General features: G+C 41.4%; 1 protein-coding gene across 1 annotated transcript; it reads right to left on the bottom strand.

Moving 5' to 3' along the window:
- Positions 1-274: 274 nt before the first annotated feature.
- On the bottom strand, positions 275-8,980 carry LOC133916835 (soluble starch synthase 1, chloroplastic/amyloplastic-like). Its single transcript, XM_062360697.1, has 15 exons — positions 8,439-8,980; positions 6,846-7,201; positions 6,061-6,138; positions 5,852-5,976; positions 3,754-3,835; positions 3,498-3,671; positions 3,312-3,393; positions 3,114-3,205; positions 2,932-2,994; positions 2,762-2,851; positions 1,693-1,817; positions 1,497-1,605; positions 1,364-1,416; positions 1,182-1,221; positions 275-873 (listed from the first exon to the last, which is right to left on the bottom strand). The coding sequence occupies exons 1-15, from the start codon at positions 8,743-8,745 to the stop codon at positions 715-717; spliced, it is 1,935 nt and encodes a 644-aa protein (XP_062216681.1). The 5' UTR covers positions 8,746-8,980; the 3' UTR covers positions 275-714.
- Between the last annotated feature and the right edge of the window lie 4,365 nt (positions 8,981-13,345).

Below are 13,345 nucleotides of genomic sequence, written 5' to 3'. Positions count from 1 at the left end.
CATGCTGGTGTAGGCCATGGTGCCTTTTCGCCGAAGGTTACTGACCAAGAGGAATGGAGGTGGTCACGCCAAGGATAAAGAACCTGAAACATGCAAAGCCAGTGCCTACGGACACAAGGTACACCTGCCCTTACGCACGCGTTTGCGCTTTAGAAGACCCTTTGGTATCAACCATAGCTACGCCTTGGACTTGGAGAGAGAGACACCCTTAATACCCAAGATGTACCATCAGCAGTAACCATCGTTAACAAACGGGCAAGAATGCACGCCAGACGGCACCAATTCGTCAGGCAGTTAATCACGAAAAAAATGAGGCATAATTCTCTAGTGGATCAAATTTATCAGCCTAAGGACAATGGACAACAAACAACACAGGCGACAGACTCAAGGAAACAAGGAATAGGGTAAGTGTGTAACTGAAGCTAAATCCAGTTGATTTCATATGTACCATTGAGAGGTTGCCCTATTAGTCACGCGAACCGCTTCGAGCATCCTCCTCTTATTCTTTGACAGTGTGACTGATCTGGAGTTGTCACTGCAGAATAGTTCTTTTAGACTAACCAGCCAAGCAGCAGCCACCTTAAGGCTAACCTGAACAATGGGGCATATAGCTTGTCCGCGATCCATGTAATGTACAGGGTTTTCTGCTCATCCTTCGGTTTGCCGAAGGATGAAGAACCGAAGCTATTCAGAGAGATGCCACTTGTGGTCCTTTCACTTGACATAAGGTTTATCTATGAAGGCCCACTCAAAGATCTGCTCATACTGTTCGGCGGCATGGTCCCATGTGAAGTCTTTTGTCATACCCCGCTTCATTAGTCCTTCCCAAGAAGACTTGTGTTCCCTGTATGTTGAAACTGCAGTTCGTAATGTCTGCAAAACAATCATTACAGTGTCAAAATCCCAACTGCGGAATGCTCATGCCCCATAATACTGTATGGTAGTGGTTTTGTTTTATTGCTGGATCCAAAAAAACTATTGATTTAATTTGTCACTGCATCTGGTCCAAAAGTAAATGAAATTGTTCCTGGAACCCCAAATGCTAAACTGCCTATATTATGCTTTAGTTGATGTTACCGCAAAGAGAGTTCAACAATGTTGGTACATATAAGGGCCATTAAGGTACAAGGATATACTATGACAAGGTCCTAATGCTGGATTCGAGTTTAATGGAAACTTACCCACAGCATGTTTTCTGTTGTTAGGGGTGCGAACGCCCACCTGTAGAACATTTATGCAGTGAAACATAAATGATCAGGAATTCATTAATTAACGGAGCAAAGAATAGAAATCATTGTGAGCATTCAATTGATTCCAGCAAAAAAATGAAACTGCAAATAGTCTAATACGGAGCAGTACTTACCCCGTACCCTGCTCTCCCTTATCACCAAAAGGGTTGAAGTTCTCCACTGTATCCTGTTAAAATAAACAAAATAGGTGAAAAACATTTTTCCTTGGTACCGAGATAAGAAGGCCATAAAGGATAATTGTCTTACTCTAAGTCCCCCAGTTCCATGAACAACAGGAACTGTACCATAGTGCATAGCATATAGCTGATTGAGACCACAAGGTTCAAATCTGGATGGCATCAACAATATATCGCAGCTGTGCAAAAAGGGAGATATAAATATCTCAAACATATAATGTATTATAACATGACAAGTGAGTTCTTAACAATGGCTGTTTGCATACCCTGCAGTTATCCGGTGGGAGACTGGAACACTAAAACCAACCCATCCACGAAATTTATCCCTGAAGTTCGACTCTGTCGATCTCATCCAGGCTTCAAAATCTGGGTCACCAGATCCAAGCATGACCTACAATTAATAAGAATAAAAAGGTATCGTTGACCAACTGAATCTAGTTGTAGGCTTAGAAACTTCTAAATCCACTCCACACCCTACCCTTCATCAGTCTTCAGTTAAAAGTTAAAAGGGCAAAGTAATCGCGAAAAGGATAAGGGGATGGCTCTAGTTTTGCATCGCATTGCTAGCAGTGAGACAATGTTAAACACTTGCTTCCTTTTGGGTGTGAACACATGGATGTGTACAAGAAGATGTTATTTAGTATCCAGGGAAGGAGCATCTTGGAGGCCAAAGAAATAAATAAAGAGAAGGGTTGGAAGTGGAGAAAGAGATTCACAGCAAGGATTTTAGGAAAGTTAAAATCCCCCCAAAAACTAGCAGATGTATTTTTCTGAACAGTATTAGAATTGCATCTCAAATACCAGCTTAATTTTTCTTCCAACTGTAATATATTCCAACTGCAATAACAGCATCTTATGTATATGCACAATTGTGTCAAGCCCTGGTAGGGAGTGTAACACATAGTGGTGTGAGGCAGGAGGTTTCACAACCATAGGCTTGCATCAGAGATCAGAGGGATGAATAGAAAGCCAAAGGTGTGTGTGGAAGAGAAAATAGATGACAAAATTAGGTTGATTTACTGCAGTACTTTGCTGCCAGGCCTTCTTTTTTACTAGAGGTGTTGCCAAGGAAGCCTGCTTAAGTGCTAACTATGTCAACTTGGACAAAAACTACAGATCCTACTCTGAAGTCTAAAATGTCTTTCAATAGTTAACACAGCTCAGATACTATGCTGATTCCTAAAGATAAGTGTTGTCTTCAACCTGTGTTGGGCACAGCTGCAGCTGCTAGTGCCCTTCACCGGTTCCCCATTTCTCCTCCTTCTGAGCCTTTTCCCCACATGACAGTTTAACTCACTTTTCAGCTTAGGATCACGGAAAGGAATGACGACTTACAAACTGAATGTCTTCCCGCATGAGATCTGGAATGATTAATTTAATGAGATCAATGCCTTTCTGATAATCCAATCTTCCAATAAAGCCAATCTGTAAATCGAGCTAATAAATCAGTACACCGTATTTTTTTTTTAAAAAAAAAAGTGATTTCTAAAGCATAGGTATCTAACCAGAGGAACATCGGGCCTTATGGGTAAACCCAGCTCTTTCTGCAATGCAGCTTTACATTCAGCCTAAAACAAAAATGCCAGACCACAAAAAAATTAGTAAGAGGATCATAAGAAGCAAAGAAAAACATAGGAGGCATGCATCCCAATGGATATACATGTGCTTTAGTGAACTGTCAGCGCACCTTTCCAGAGAGGTCATCAACAGAATAATGACAAGGGATATACTTGTCCGTGGCAGGGTCCCAATCATTGATGTCAATTCCATTTACAATTCCTGCGTGTACAGATGCAGATTGAATTAATATTCTTATCATCCTGCTCAATTGTTTCCTAAAGCAGTTGAAGAACAAAACAAGTTAACATAACATGAATATAGCTACCATTTAATACACTCTTCCTGGAGCTTAAGAGCTCATCAAGGCCTTGTCCACCCTCTGCAGTTGTGACCTCCCATGAATAACCCTGGAAATAAAACATAAATGATGAGTGGAGGAAAGCGACACCCAAATTTAAGGAAGAACATCTCGTATAAAAAATTAAAGGAAAGATGTTATATGTGATATCACCTTACTGACGGTCACGATCCGATCTACTGTCACAACTGCACCTTTCAACAAATTAACTGCCTCACCCTTGTCAAGGGCATGCCTCCTTGCCCATTCAGGGAATACCCACTCCAGAGCTCCATACCATTCAGGCGGCAAACCCAGGTCAGGATACGTACTTGCAGGCTCGACACCCTACAACAACGAAAGAACATATGGAATGAGTGAACTGTCTTGCCAAACTACGTATTGATAGAGCAAAAGTATAGGCTCAAACCTGGTGTGCTAAATTATGTATTACAAGAATGCTACGGGAGTCTTTATAAACACCATATGGCCTATATTTCGCAGCAAGAAGGCTGAATAGACAAGATTTATGTTAGGAAGGATTGATTCCATGAAGCCAAAGGAAGGGAATAATAACAAGGAAAACAGAAGAACTAAAGAATGAGACATCTAAAATTGCACTAAACAAGTGATACAGCCAGCTGAAATTAAGCAGCTGACCATGTGACATATGTCCAACGAAACAAGTATCATATCTGAACAGCCAAAACATATTCATGACACATAAAATGAGATAAAGCTCACTAAGCCATCAACCTCAAGTCATTCTGACATGTCCTAAGACACCAACATCATTCATGCCCTCTTAACCATCACACTTATATACACCTTCCTTCTCACAATATAAGAACCATCACACTTATCTGCACACTCCTTTTCACAATATAAGCCAAGCACAACATGCACAAAGACCATGCGGCACTAATTCTAGGAAAACATTACTGATGCTGGACCATACCTCTACTAAACAGCATAGTACAAGAATACAATTACTTAACCTTTTTGACAGTATTAAAATAGGGGGTAGAGAATATAAGCTGGTGTTTGGTTCGTGAGACAGGATGGGACGGAGTGGATCCATCCTGTTTTTGAGCTATTTGGATGGAGAGCGGTGAGATGGAATGGTTCGGCATCAGTGAATATTCTTCAAATATTTGGGACGGAGCCGTTCCAAAAAAATGGTAGAACGCAACCGTCCCACTTCGAACATGACACTAATGGTGGATCCGAGATACTAAAATGGACTCATTCCATCCCACCCACCAAACAAGCATCTATATATAAATGGAATCATCCCATCTTCAAATATATGAATGGAATCATCCCATCCCACCTCGCTCTCCAACAAAACACTATCTGAATATTGCAATAATAACAGTTTTGATTTCTTCAACGAACATACGTTGTGAAAGAAACAACACAAGACTTGTACTGCAAAATGGAGTACACAACAGCAAATTATGGTGCAAAGCATATGCATATTGCAAATAGAAGGTTACAGAACTAAAACCCAGGCAATACCCAGAATTATAATACTCCCTCCGGTCATAAATATATGACGTTTAGGACAAGATTCGGTCAAACTCTTATAACTTTGACCATCAATATCTTTCAAAATATTTGGTTTTCAAACATAAATATCATGTCTATAGGTTAGTCTTGACATACACTTTCATGGTGTCATAAAATTTTTGGATTTCGTAAATATATTCTAGTAGAAAATCTTGATCAAAGCTACGCGTTGGAGACCGTGGCTTGTCCCAAACATCAAATATTTATGACCAGAGGAAGTATACGATAAGGAAATACCACCTATAACAAAATCGAGGAACATTCTTGGTGTGGAAATTATAAGTTAAAATAGAACTTAAGTAGCATACAGAACTACAAAGTGTTGTTTGAGAATTGAGAAATGGAAATACAGATAGGTATTTGGCGAAGCTGGTCCCATCAAAATCTGGATAAAGGCTACTTTTTAACCCAATAAAGGATAGTTTGCAACTTTGCAAGATTCAAGACATGCAGAACAGCTGATGGTATGACAACAAATCTGCTCATTGTGCATGCTTGGTGGTGTGCTAGTCTGTCAAGCCCCATAAAGGACCATATATTACTGTTTGCCACATAAATCAGTCTCTAGAAAACAAATGTTTCATTTCACAAGATATCACATGCATGCTTCAATGCAACGACATTCAACTGCTGTGCAAACCATGTCTTCCTGTTTTGAAGCAAAGAGATAGCTCAGAGTATTTGTAGCTGATGGGCTAGAACTAGCACTACCAGAGTAAGTTGACTACAAAGTTGAATAAATTTGAACAGAAGTGTCTTGCTGCACTACATTATTAGTTAATTCTAACAATGACAAAGAATAGATAATTTCCTTGGAATTGCTCACTTCAATATTTTTTTAGACTATAAATGTTATATACGCTGATGCAGTAGAACATACATGGCAAAAGAATCAAATAATGTTAAAGTAATATAGCGTGCACTGCAAAAGAGAGCTTTGAGGATAATGAACATACACTGGCACAAGGCTGGCATGCCAATCGTTCACAACAAACATGCAATTCTGCCCATAAATATATCCTCCCAATTCAAGGATCAAAGGAGCCTCACATGCAGCATAGCAAAGGAGTGTGTATCTGAACTGCAAGATATAGAGCATTCAATCAATTTTGTGATAGAATTTAGACCAGATAAATAGGAGCTTAATGTAATAAGCTTCTTTTACCTGATTATCACCAAAAGCACCAAACTTATCTCCATACAAATTTCCTGGTCTGTGATACGAGGGATGGTCCACAAACACCTAAACAAAAGGCATGGTTGTCATGAAACCAAAAACAAATACCCCAAATACAAATAAGCATTCTGCAAACACCAGTTGCAATAAGAAGAAACAAACATTTTAACATGGCATATATCAACTAGACCTCCTGAAAACAGCAGAAATCAACAAACATGATCTGTCAACCCAAAGCAACTTTTTTGACAGTTTCCTGCTATCTTGTACATATTCTTGTTTGTTAATCCCTATCAACCAGTGTAATCTTCACTTAGTACCACTGCACCACAAGGACAAGACTTGACTCAATGTACTCCTCAAACCATATTTAGAGCAACGATGACGCACTTAAATTACATAATTCACATGATATCATGCCAAAATAATTATCTACCTAGATAAAATTGGAAGAAAAAGTTTGCGCTTTGAGATTTTGCACCATTTTAGTATGAAGTGTTTGTTGCAAATACAAATGCAAGACCATGGATGCATAAGACTTTAGGGCCATAGACACAAGCATGCTATTTCATGGATACATTATAATGTGTAGCCCTCTTCATTTTAATCTGGAAAAAACCCCAAATGTTGTCCAAGATGCAGAATAACACGAAAATACAGAAGTAACATCGTAACATGTACATGTCAAGAAACTTGCAGGACTAAAGAAGTACAGACAAAAGTAAGCAGTTATTACTTTTCATCAGAAAACGATAAGGTGATTGAATACCCACCCAATCAACGTTGTTTCTATACTCCTGGAAAAAGGTAACTTCATGTTCTCCACCAAAGCATGGAATCCGGATGTGCTTCGCTGTGTAAACTGCATTTGCATAATTTTTATCATTGGTCCCATTTAAGTATCTTGGCATTACAACCATCACACGATGACCACGAGCAGCAAGAGCAACTGGCAATGAACCACAAACATCTCCTAGACCCCCTGACTTTGCATAAGGAGAAGCTTCGCCAGTTACAAAGACAATGTTATGTGTAACTTTAGCTTGAGCTTGCTCCTTTACAACCAGGTTCTCAGAATCTTGCTCACTTGCCGAAACTACTGTGCTGCTGATGGACTCCTCAGCAATCCCTGTATGTGAAATGACGGATTCATATGGCATAAAGTCCAGAGTAAGAGAAGATATTAGCATAATGTAAGTGAACAACAGAAAAATTTATTTTTGCCGCATCATGGAAAACAAGTCTAGCAATGATAAGAATTGTGCAACCAACATTCTTTCTCAGCTAAATGACAAAATTCAGGTTGCCACATACTCACTCAGTTCCTAAATAATTCGATCTATGGTCAGAGAGAGTGTTTAATATAGACAAGAAAACAAAGTAAAGTAGCGGCCCAAAGAAGAGAGTGAGGTGGGCCGAAACCTATCAATAAATAGGAACACGTTCCCACAAGTACCCAAAAAATTAGATTGGTATCAAACTGGAGTTAGTAGTTTAGTAGAAGGCAAAGCATATATTGGTACCAGTTACCCATGTGACTGAATAGTGCATATGGCCCTTCACTAGAAACTGGATCTGTCTGGATATTAATAATCTAAGGGTCCCAAGATAATCATCGGTTTCTTTTGCTTGTGCCCGTAGCTATTGGCATCCAATATCACTTATAAGTGAAAGCTCTTTCTAGTTTCTATCAAGTGACTAAACTGGAGCATTTCATTCGTCGGTCTCACCAGATGGCGCTCACTTCCACTTTTTTCCCAGTAAGGGCTCTGCTTGCTTTCACGGTCCCTTCAGTAAAGTCAGCTTACTGCGGACTGCGATGATATTGATAGCCGAACCCCGGGGTAAAGTCTGCTTGTTTAGTGGAGTACAACTACTCACAACGCGGGTCATAATCACACAAAGGCAAAGAAGAGACAAACTTGTAAATTTTGCTCTGCTTCCAACGACATATGTGGCACCTGACTTAGCCCATTCCTCTTCTAGTAAATATGTACGGAGTACGCTATGTCTGCTTAGATCCAACCACGTCCACGTACCCCGAAACCTCTGCTGCCACCATACCGAGGTATCGACACGCCACCCTGACCCCCATCATCTCATGATCCAATACAGACGCCACAAAATTGCAATGGGTGTGCTCCTTTTTGCGCAAATGCGGGTGTCGAATTTTTTTACATTTTTTCCCGATGATTTTTACATGCTTGAAATTATGCATATTCGATTAATATAGATCAATTTAACCCAAACTTCACCTTAAAAAAAAACTTACCCGACTTATCAGAAACATTTTCAAGTTCAATGAACCGAGCAACAATTTGGAGATATTTTGATAAAAATCAACAGGATTTGGCTAGGCCACGTACCTTCGGATTCGAGCTCGACGTCCCCCAAGCTGGCGTCGGGCAGGGGCGGCGGCGTCGAGGCCGGCGCCCGTGTGGGCTCCGGAGACGGTGGCGCGAGGAAGCCGGGCAGGACCCGCGGGGTCACCTGCGCGGGGGGCACCGGGCGCGGCGCCGGCCCCTCCCTGTTCAGCTCCGCAACGCACCGCCTGCGCAAGCGGCCAAGCCGCCGCGGCCGCGCCTGATCGGGCCCCCGCCTGGGGACCGGCCCGGCGGAGGGGGCGGCGGCCCGCGCGAGGAGGCACGCGGCGCCCACGGCCGGCGTCGCCATGGGGCGAGGACGCCGAGGAGGAGGCCGATGCGGGAGGAGATCGCGCGGACGGAAGGAAGCTCGGTTCGGTTCGTTTCGGCTCGGCTCGTCTCTCCTCGAGCTCTCTCGCGTCTTCTTCTGCTGCGGTGCCGCCTCGGGCGCGCTTCCCGGGTGGCGAGTGATGAGAGGCGAGCGGGGGTTTTTGGTTCGAAGCCCACAGAAAAACGGATCTCCGAGCCGAGTGAGGTGGTGCCAGGCTGCCGCTGCCAGCCACACAAAACCGGCGGGCGTGCACGGTAACCTAAGCGCGGTGCTCTGCAGCGGCCCGGTGGTTCTTCTTGGGTTGGGACGGACGGAGCTGAAGCGTGCGCAGCGCGCCGGTTTCCGTCGGTCAGTTGTTCAGTGATAGAGATAGAGTGGTGGGGAAGATCTGCGGCTGCTGGCTCACCGGTTTCTCGTGAACGGTTGTCGCGCTCGGAAGTGCCAACTTTTCGTGTCCTCGCTTGGGCCTATATGCAGGTTACGTGGCCGCAGATACGTGAATTGTGGGCGTATAGATCCGGGTGTTTCGTGGGCTAGTTTTCTTGATGAACAGTGTCGTAATTGCTGTTACATTTGACGTCCTAGCATCAGTGCCTCAGCCGCCTAATGTACTTCCTCCATCTAAAATACAATAGTAGGACGTATTAAAATTTGTAAAAATCTTTAAAAATATTTTTATCATTAATTTATTTTATAATATATTATCAATTTTTATAAAATCAATATCATATTAATAGATCTATGAAACAGATCTATTGATATAACTTTTATATAATTAAAATTTATAAAGTTTGACTTTTCTAAATCTTAATACGATATATATTTTAGGATGGAGAGAGTACTATTTAGGCATCTTTCAGTGCTCACAAATCTAGGATTTAATAGCTAGGTATTCAAGAAAAAAATGATTTCATCCAAAATACAAATGGTCCACGATAGCTTAAATTAGGTACAAATGTTCCAAATACCCTTGCACCATGGTTTTGAGGCGTGAGGCAAAAAAATATGGCCCAACTAAGTTATATACGTACATGTATAATTCCTATATACTCGATTTTTTTGCAAAAAAGTTAGGTATTCAAATGAATACCCTTGCACCATGGTGGGTCTGTCCGTAAATTAATTAGGTGTTCAACTGAACAAAAATTTGGCGTGGCAATTAAATTAAAGAAGAGAAAGAGTGACTTATGTCTTCAGAAAGAAACGAGCTGGACTAGTAATCCATTGCATAATACCAGAAAAAAAATACTATACATACGACCCGGTATTACAACCTATTGGTACAATTAAGTGTGCTACAGTGTCTCATGCTACAGTATCAGAGTCGTGATGGGTTAGTTATAAATTAATCCATTTGCAATACATTTGCAGGATCTTACATGTTATAATAACTATTTCATAGGTTCAAATATTTTTAAAAGACATAAAATCATGTAGGAAGATTAATAAAATTAGTTTCATGATTTTTGGATTAGCAAAAATTAACTATACATTTAACACATTTTCTTATAGAAAATATTCAACTTTTTTATGATTATAAATATTTTTATCATATAGATCATGTTATAAGAAATCAATAAAATTTGTTTCACTTGATTTAAAACTCAAATCAATTCAGATGTATTAGTTATTGATTTTACAAAGTTAAGATATTTTATGATTTTTCTTGAATTTTACTAAAATTTGATAAAAACCGAACGGTTTTTGATGAAATTCGAGTAGTTTTTCGAGAAAATCAAATGGTTTTCGACTACCAACGAAATACAGAAAATGCGATTAAATATCGAAGAAATTGAGTGATTAATCGGTGAAATTGTTCGGTTACAAATACCCAATTCAATTGGTTTTGATCAAACCAGTTTGACTAAATAAATTCAATCAAATTCTACCCAAATTTCGATTGAATTTTTTGAACATCGGAGAATTCGGGGACCTCTACATTTCAGAATTCAAACGAATTTTTGAACCTGTCTGGCCATGTGTGGGCGAGAGCACCAGGGGAGTGTTTGGATGGGCGGATCAGCACATGCATGCATCCGCTCATGCGTACAAAATGATGGAGACATGCGTTTGGATGCTCTGCTGACCGATACAGCCTTGCACCCGCTCGTGCAAATATATGCCGGATGCTGCATGCGCGGAGACGAGCGAATTGGGCTTCACTCCGATACTGGCTCGCGGGATGCAGCGTCCGCTCGACTGGGCCCACTTGTTAGCGGCAATGAACCTTCTCATGCAGTAGAGGAGCCGACATGGCACTACAAGTATGGCAAGGGGAGCCTCAAACTCATCATTGGTAAGGGTACGACAACATTGACAGAGCAGCAAAACAGTAGCATGATATCACCAGGAAGGTCATCAGAGGGAGGCAACATGGTGGTAGCATTGTCAGGCCAACATCCCCATAGTAGAATCAGCATCACAACCCCGAACAACATCAGGCAACAAAGGAAAGCAGCATAGTGACAGTTGCGTCAGGCCTCAACAATGGCCTGAAGTGATCAGCACGGCGACAACAAACTTAGCAGAACCAGGGTAGCATCAGCGTCAGTACCGCAACAGAAGCAGCCTAGTAGGCGATAACATCATCACAACAAAACGGTGAGGGCCAGCTGAAAGGACAATGATGTCGCCTAGAGGGAGGTGAATAGGCGTTTTTACAAAAAATCGTACCCTTTTACCGTTGGCCTAAACTTGCAGCGGAATATAAACTAACGGGTTTTTTAAAAGTGAAAAACCTAAATATGCTAGGCTCAACTAGTGCACAATCACCCTAAATAAGTGTGAAAATTACAATCCTAAGGTGATAAAAATTATTTAATTCTAGCAAGAGATATGCAATAAAACTTAAATTGAAAAAGGCTAAAAACACTGTTCATATGTTTGAAATTACTGTTTATCTAGAGTATCCGGTGTAGTCCGGATACTCCGGTGTGTACAGGTCCGGAAACTCTGGTAAAATCCGGATTCTCCGGGTTCTGTACAGAACTGAGCCCGAAACTGAATATAAAGGATGTGTAGAGAGTTCTAGCTCAAACCAAGTGATGTCGTGTGTTCCCGGAGATAATTCCAAGTAGATCCACGAAGAACCTACACTCAAATACACACAAACAAGTAGATCGAGTAATATGCACAAAGATTTGAACAAGAACTCAAAAGTAAAGAAACAAGAGAGGAGACACAAGATTTGTTTCCCGAAGTTCAGATTCACCACCGTGAATCCTACGTCTCCGTTGAGGAAGCTCCAACGAGTCAGGTCTCTTTCAACCGCTTTTCTCGATCCACTCTTGATTTCTTCCCTTGCGGAGGCGAAATCGAGCCCTTCACAAACTTTTTCGCAGCTCACCACAAGCACGGGAGCTCACCGGCGACACCTAGCCGGCTAGGAGGCTTCGAGAACTTCTTGTCAAGAACTCAAGTGCTTAAGAATGGATTTAGCTCACTTGCACTCAATCTTTCAATCTCTCAACCCAACTCACTTTTCTTCTTAAATCACACACTAGAATGGAGTGGGATGGAGTTCTTTTAGCTCTAAAAAGTGTTTCTTTCGTGCCCTTACAGCAGCCCCAAAGGATGGGATGAGTGGGGTATAAATAGCCCACTTCAAAAAACTAGCCGTTAGGCTCTTTTCTGGACTTTACCGGAATATCCGGTCTACACCGGAGTCTCCGGCCACTCCAGGTACCGGAGAATCCGGTCTTCACCGGAGTCTTCGAGTACAGCACAGCTGACCTCCGAAAAACGGCGATAACTTTTGATCTCGGAGTCCGATTTTGACGATTTTGGACTCTATGGAAAGCTTATTCAGAGGGCTACACATCCCAACTGAATTCATGATCTAAAACACATAGGATAAAATTAGGAACACTCCAAAACCCATTTTGGACACTTCCACACTTTCCGCTTCGGACTCTGAACAAGAAACTCTCACTTTGGGTTTGGTTGGGAACTCTTGAGCACTGAGATACGACAATTAGCTCACGTTGCATCCCTCTTAATAGTGCAGCATACCTATACTCAAATTCAAAGATAAAACTCGTTTGAACCACTTTGAGCTTTTGAAAAATTTTCAAGTACCGCTTCTTTCTTTCAAACCTTGAGGGTTGCCAACTTCTATATATTCTTCACTTGATTCTTCATATGATTGATGTGAATCATCCATAGCTTCCTATGGCCTCGCAAGATCCATCGGCGCAAAGCCTTTACTCGCTCTTCATCACCGCCTTGGTCCTTTGGCGCCAAGCCATTTGCTTGCCCTTTACCACGGATGGTCCATCGCAGCCGAGTCTTGCTTGCTCTTCACCGTCTTGCCATAGAAAATCACTTTGTATTCGACACCTTCAAGGAATTCATTTTATCAAATATAGAGTCCACTCTTGTTCTTCACTCTTGGCATATATGATTTCAATTCAACTTATGCCTTTTTATCGATCCTAACCCCAACTCACTCTCAAGCACAAAGCACATGGGTTAGTCCATAAAACCTAAATGATAACATTTATACTTTAAGTTACTTGATCTCCACAAATAACTTATTAGCCTTCATGCATATTGTCAATCTTCATATAGAATCTAACCC

Source organism: Phragmites australis, chromosome 4 (genome assembly GCF_958298935.1).
Source record: "Phragmites australis chromosome 4, lpPhrAust1.1, whole genome shotgun sequence".
Taxonomy (NCBI): Eukaryota; Viridiplantae; Streptophyta; class Magnoliopsida; order Poales; family Poaceae; genus Phragmites; species Phragmites australis.
Note: the sequence above shows the minus strand (reverse complement) of the source record. Positions and strands in the feature narration are given on the sequence as shown.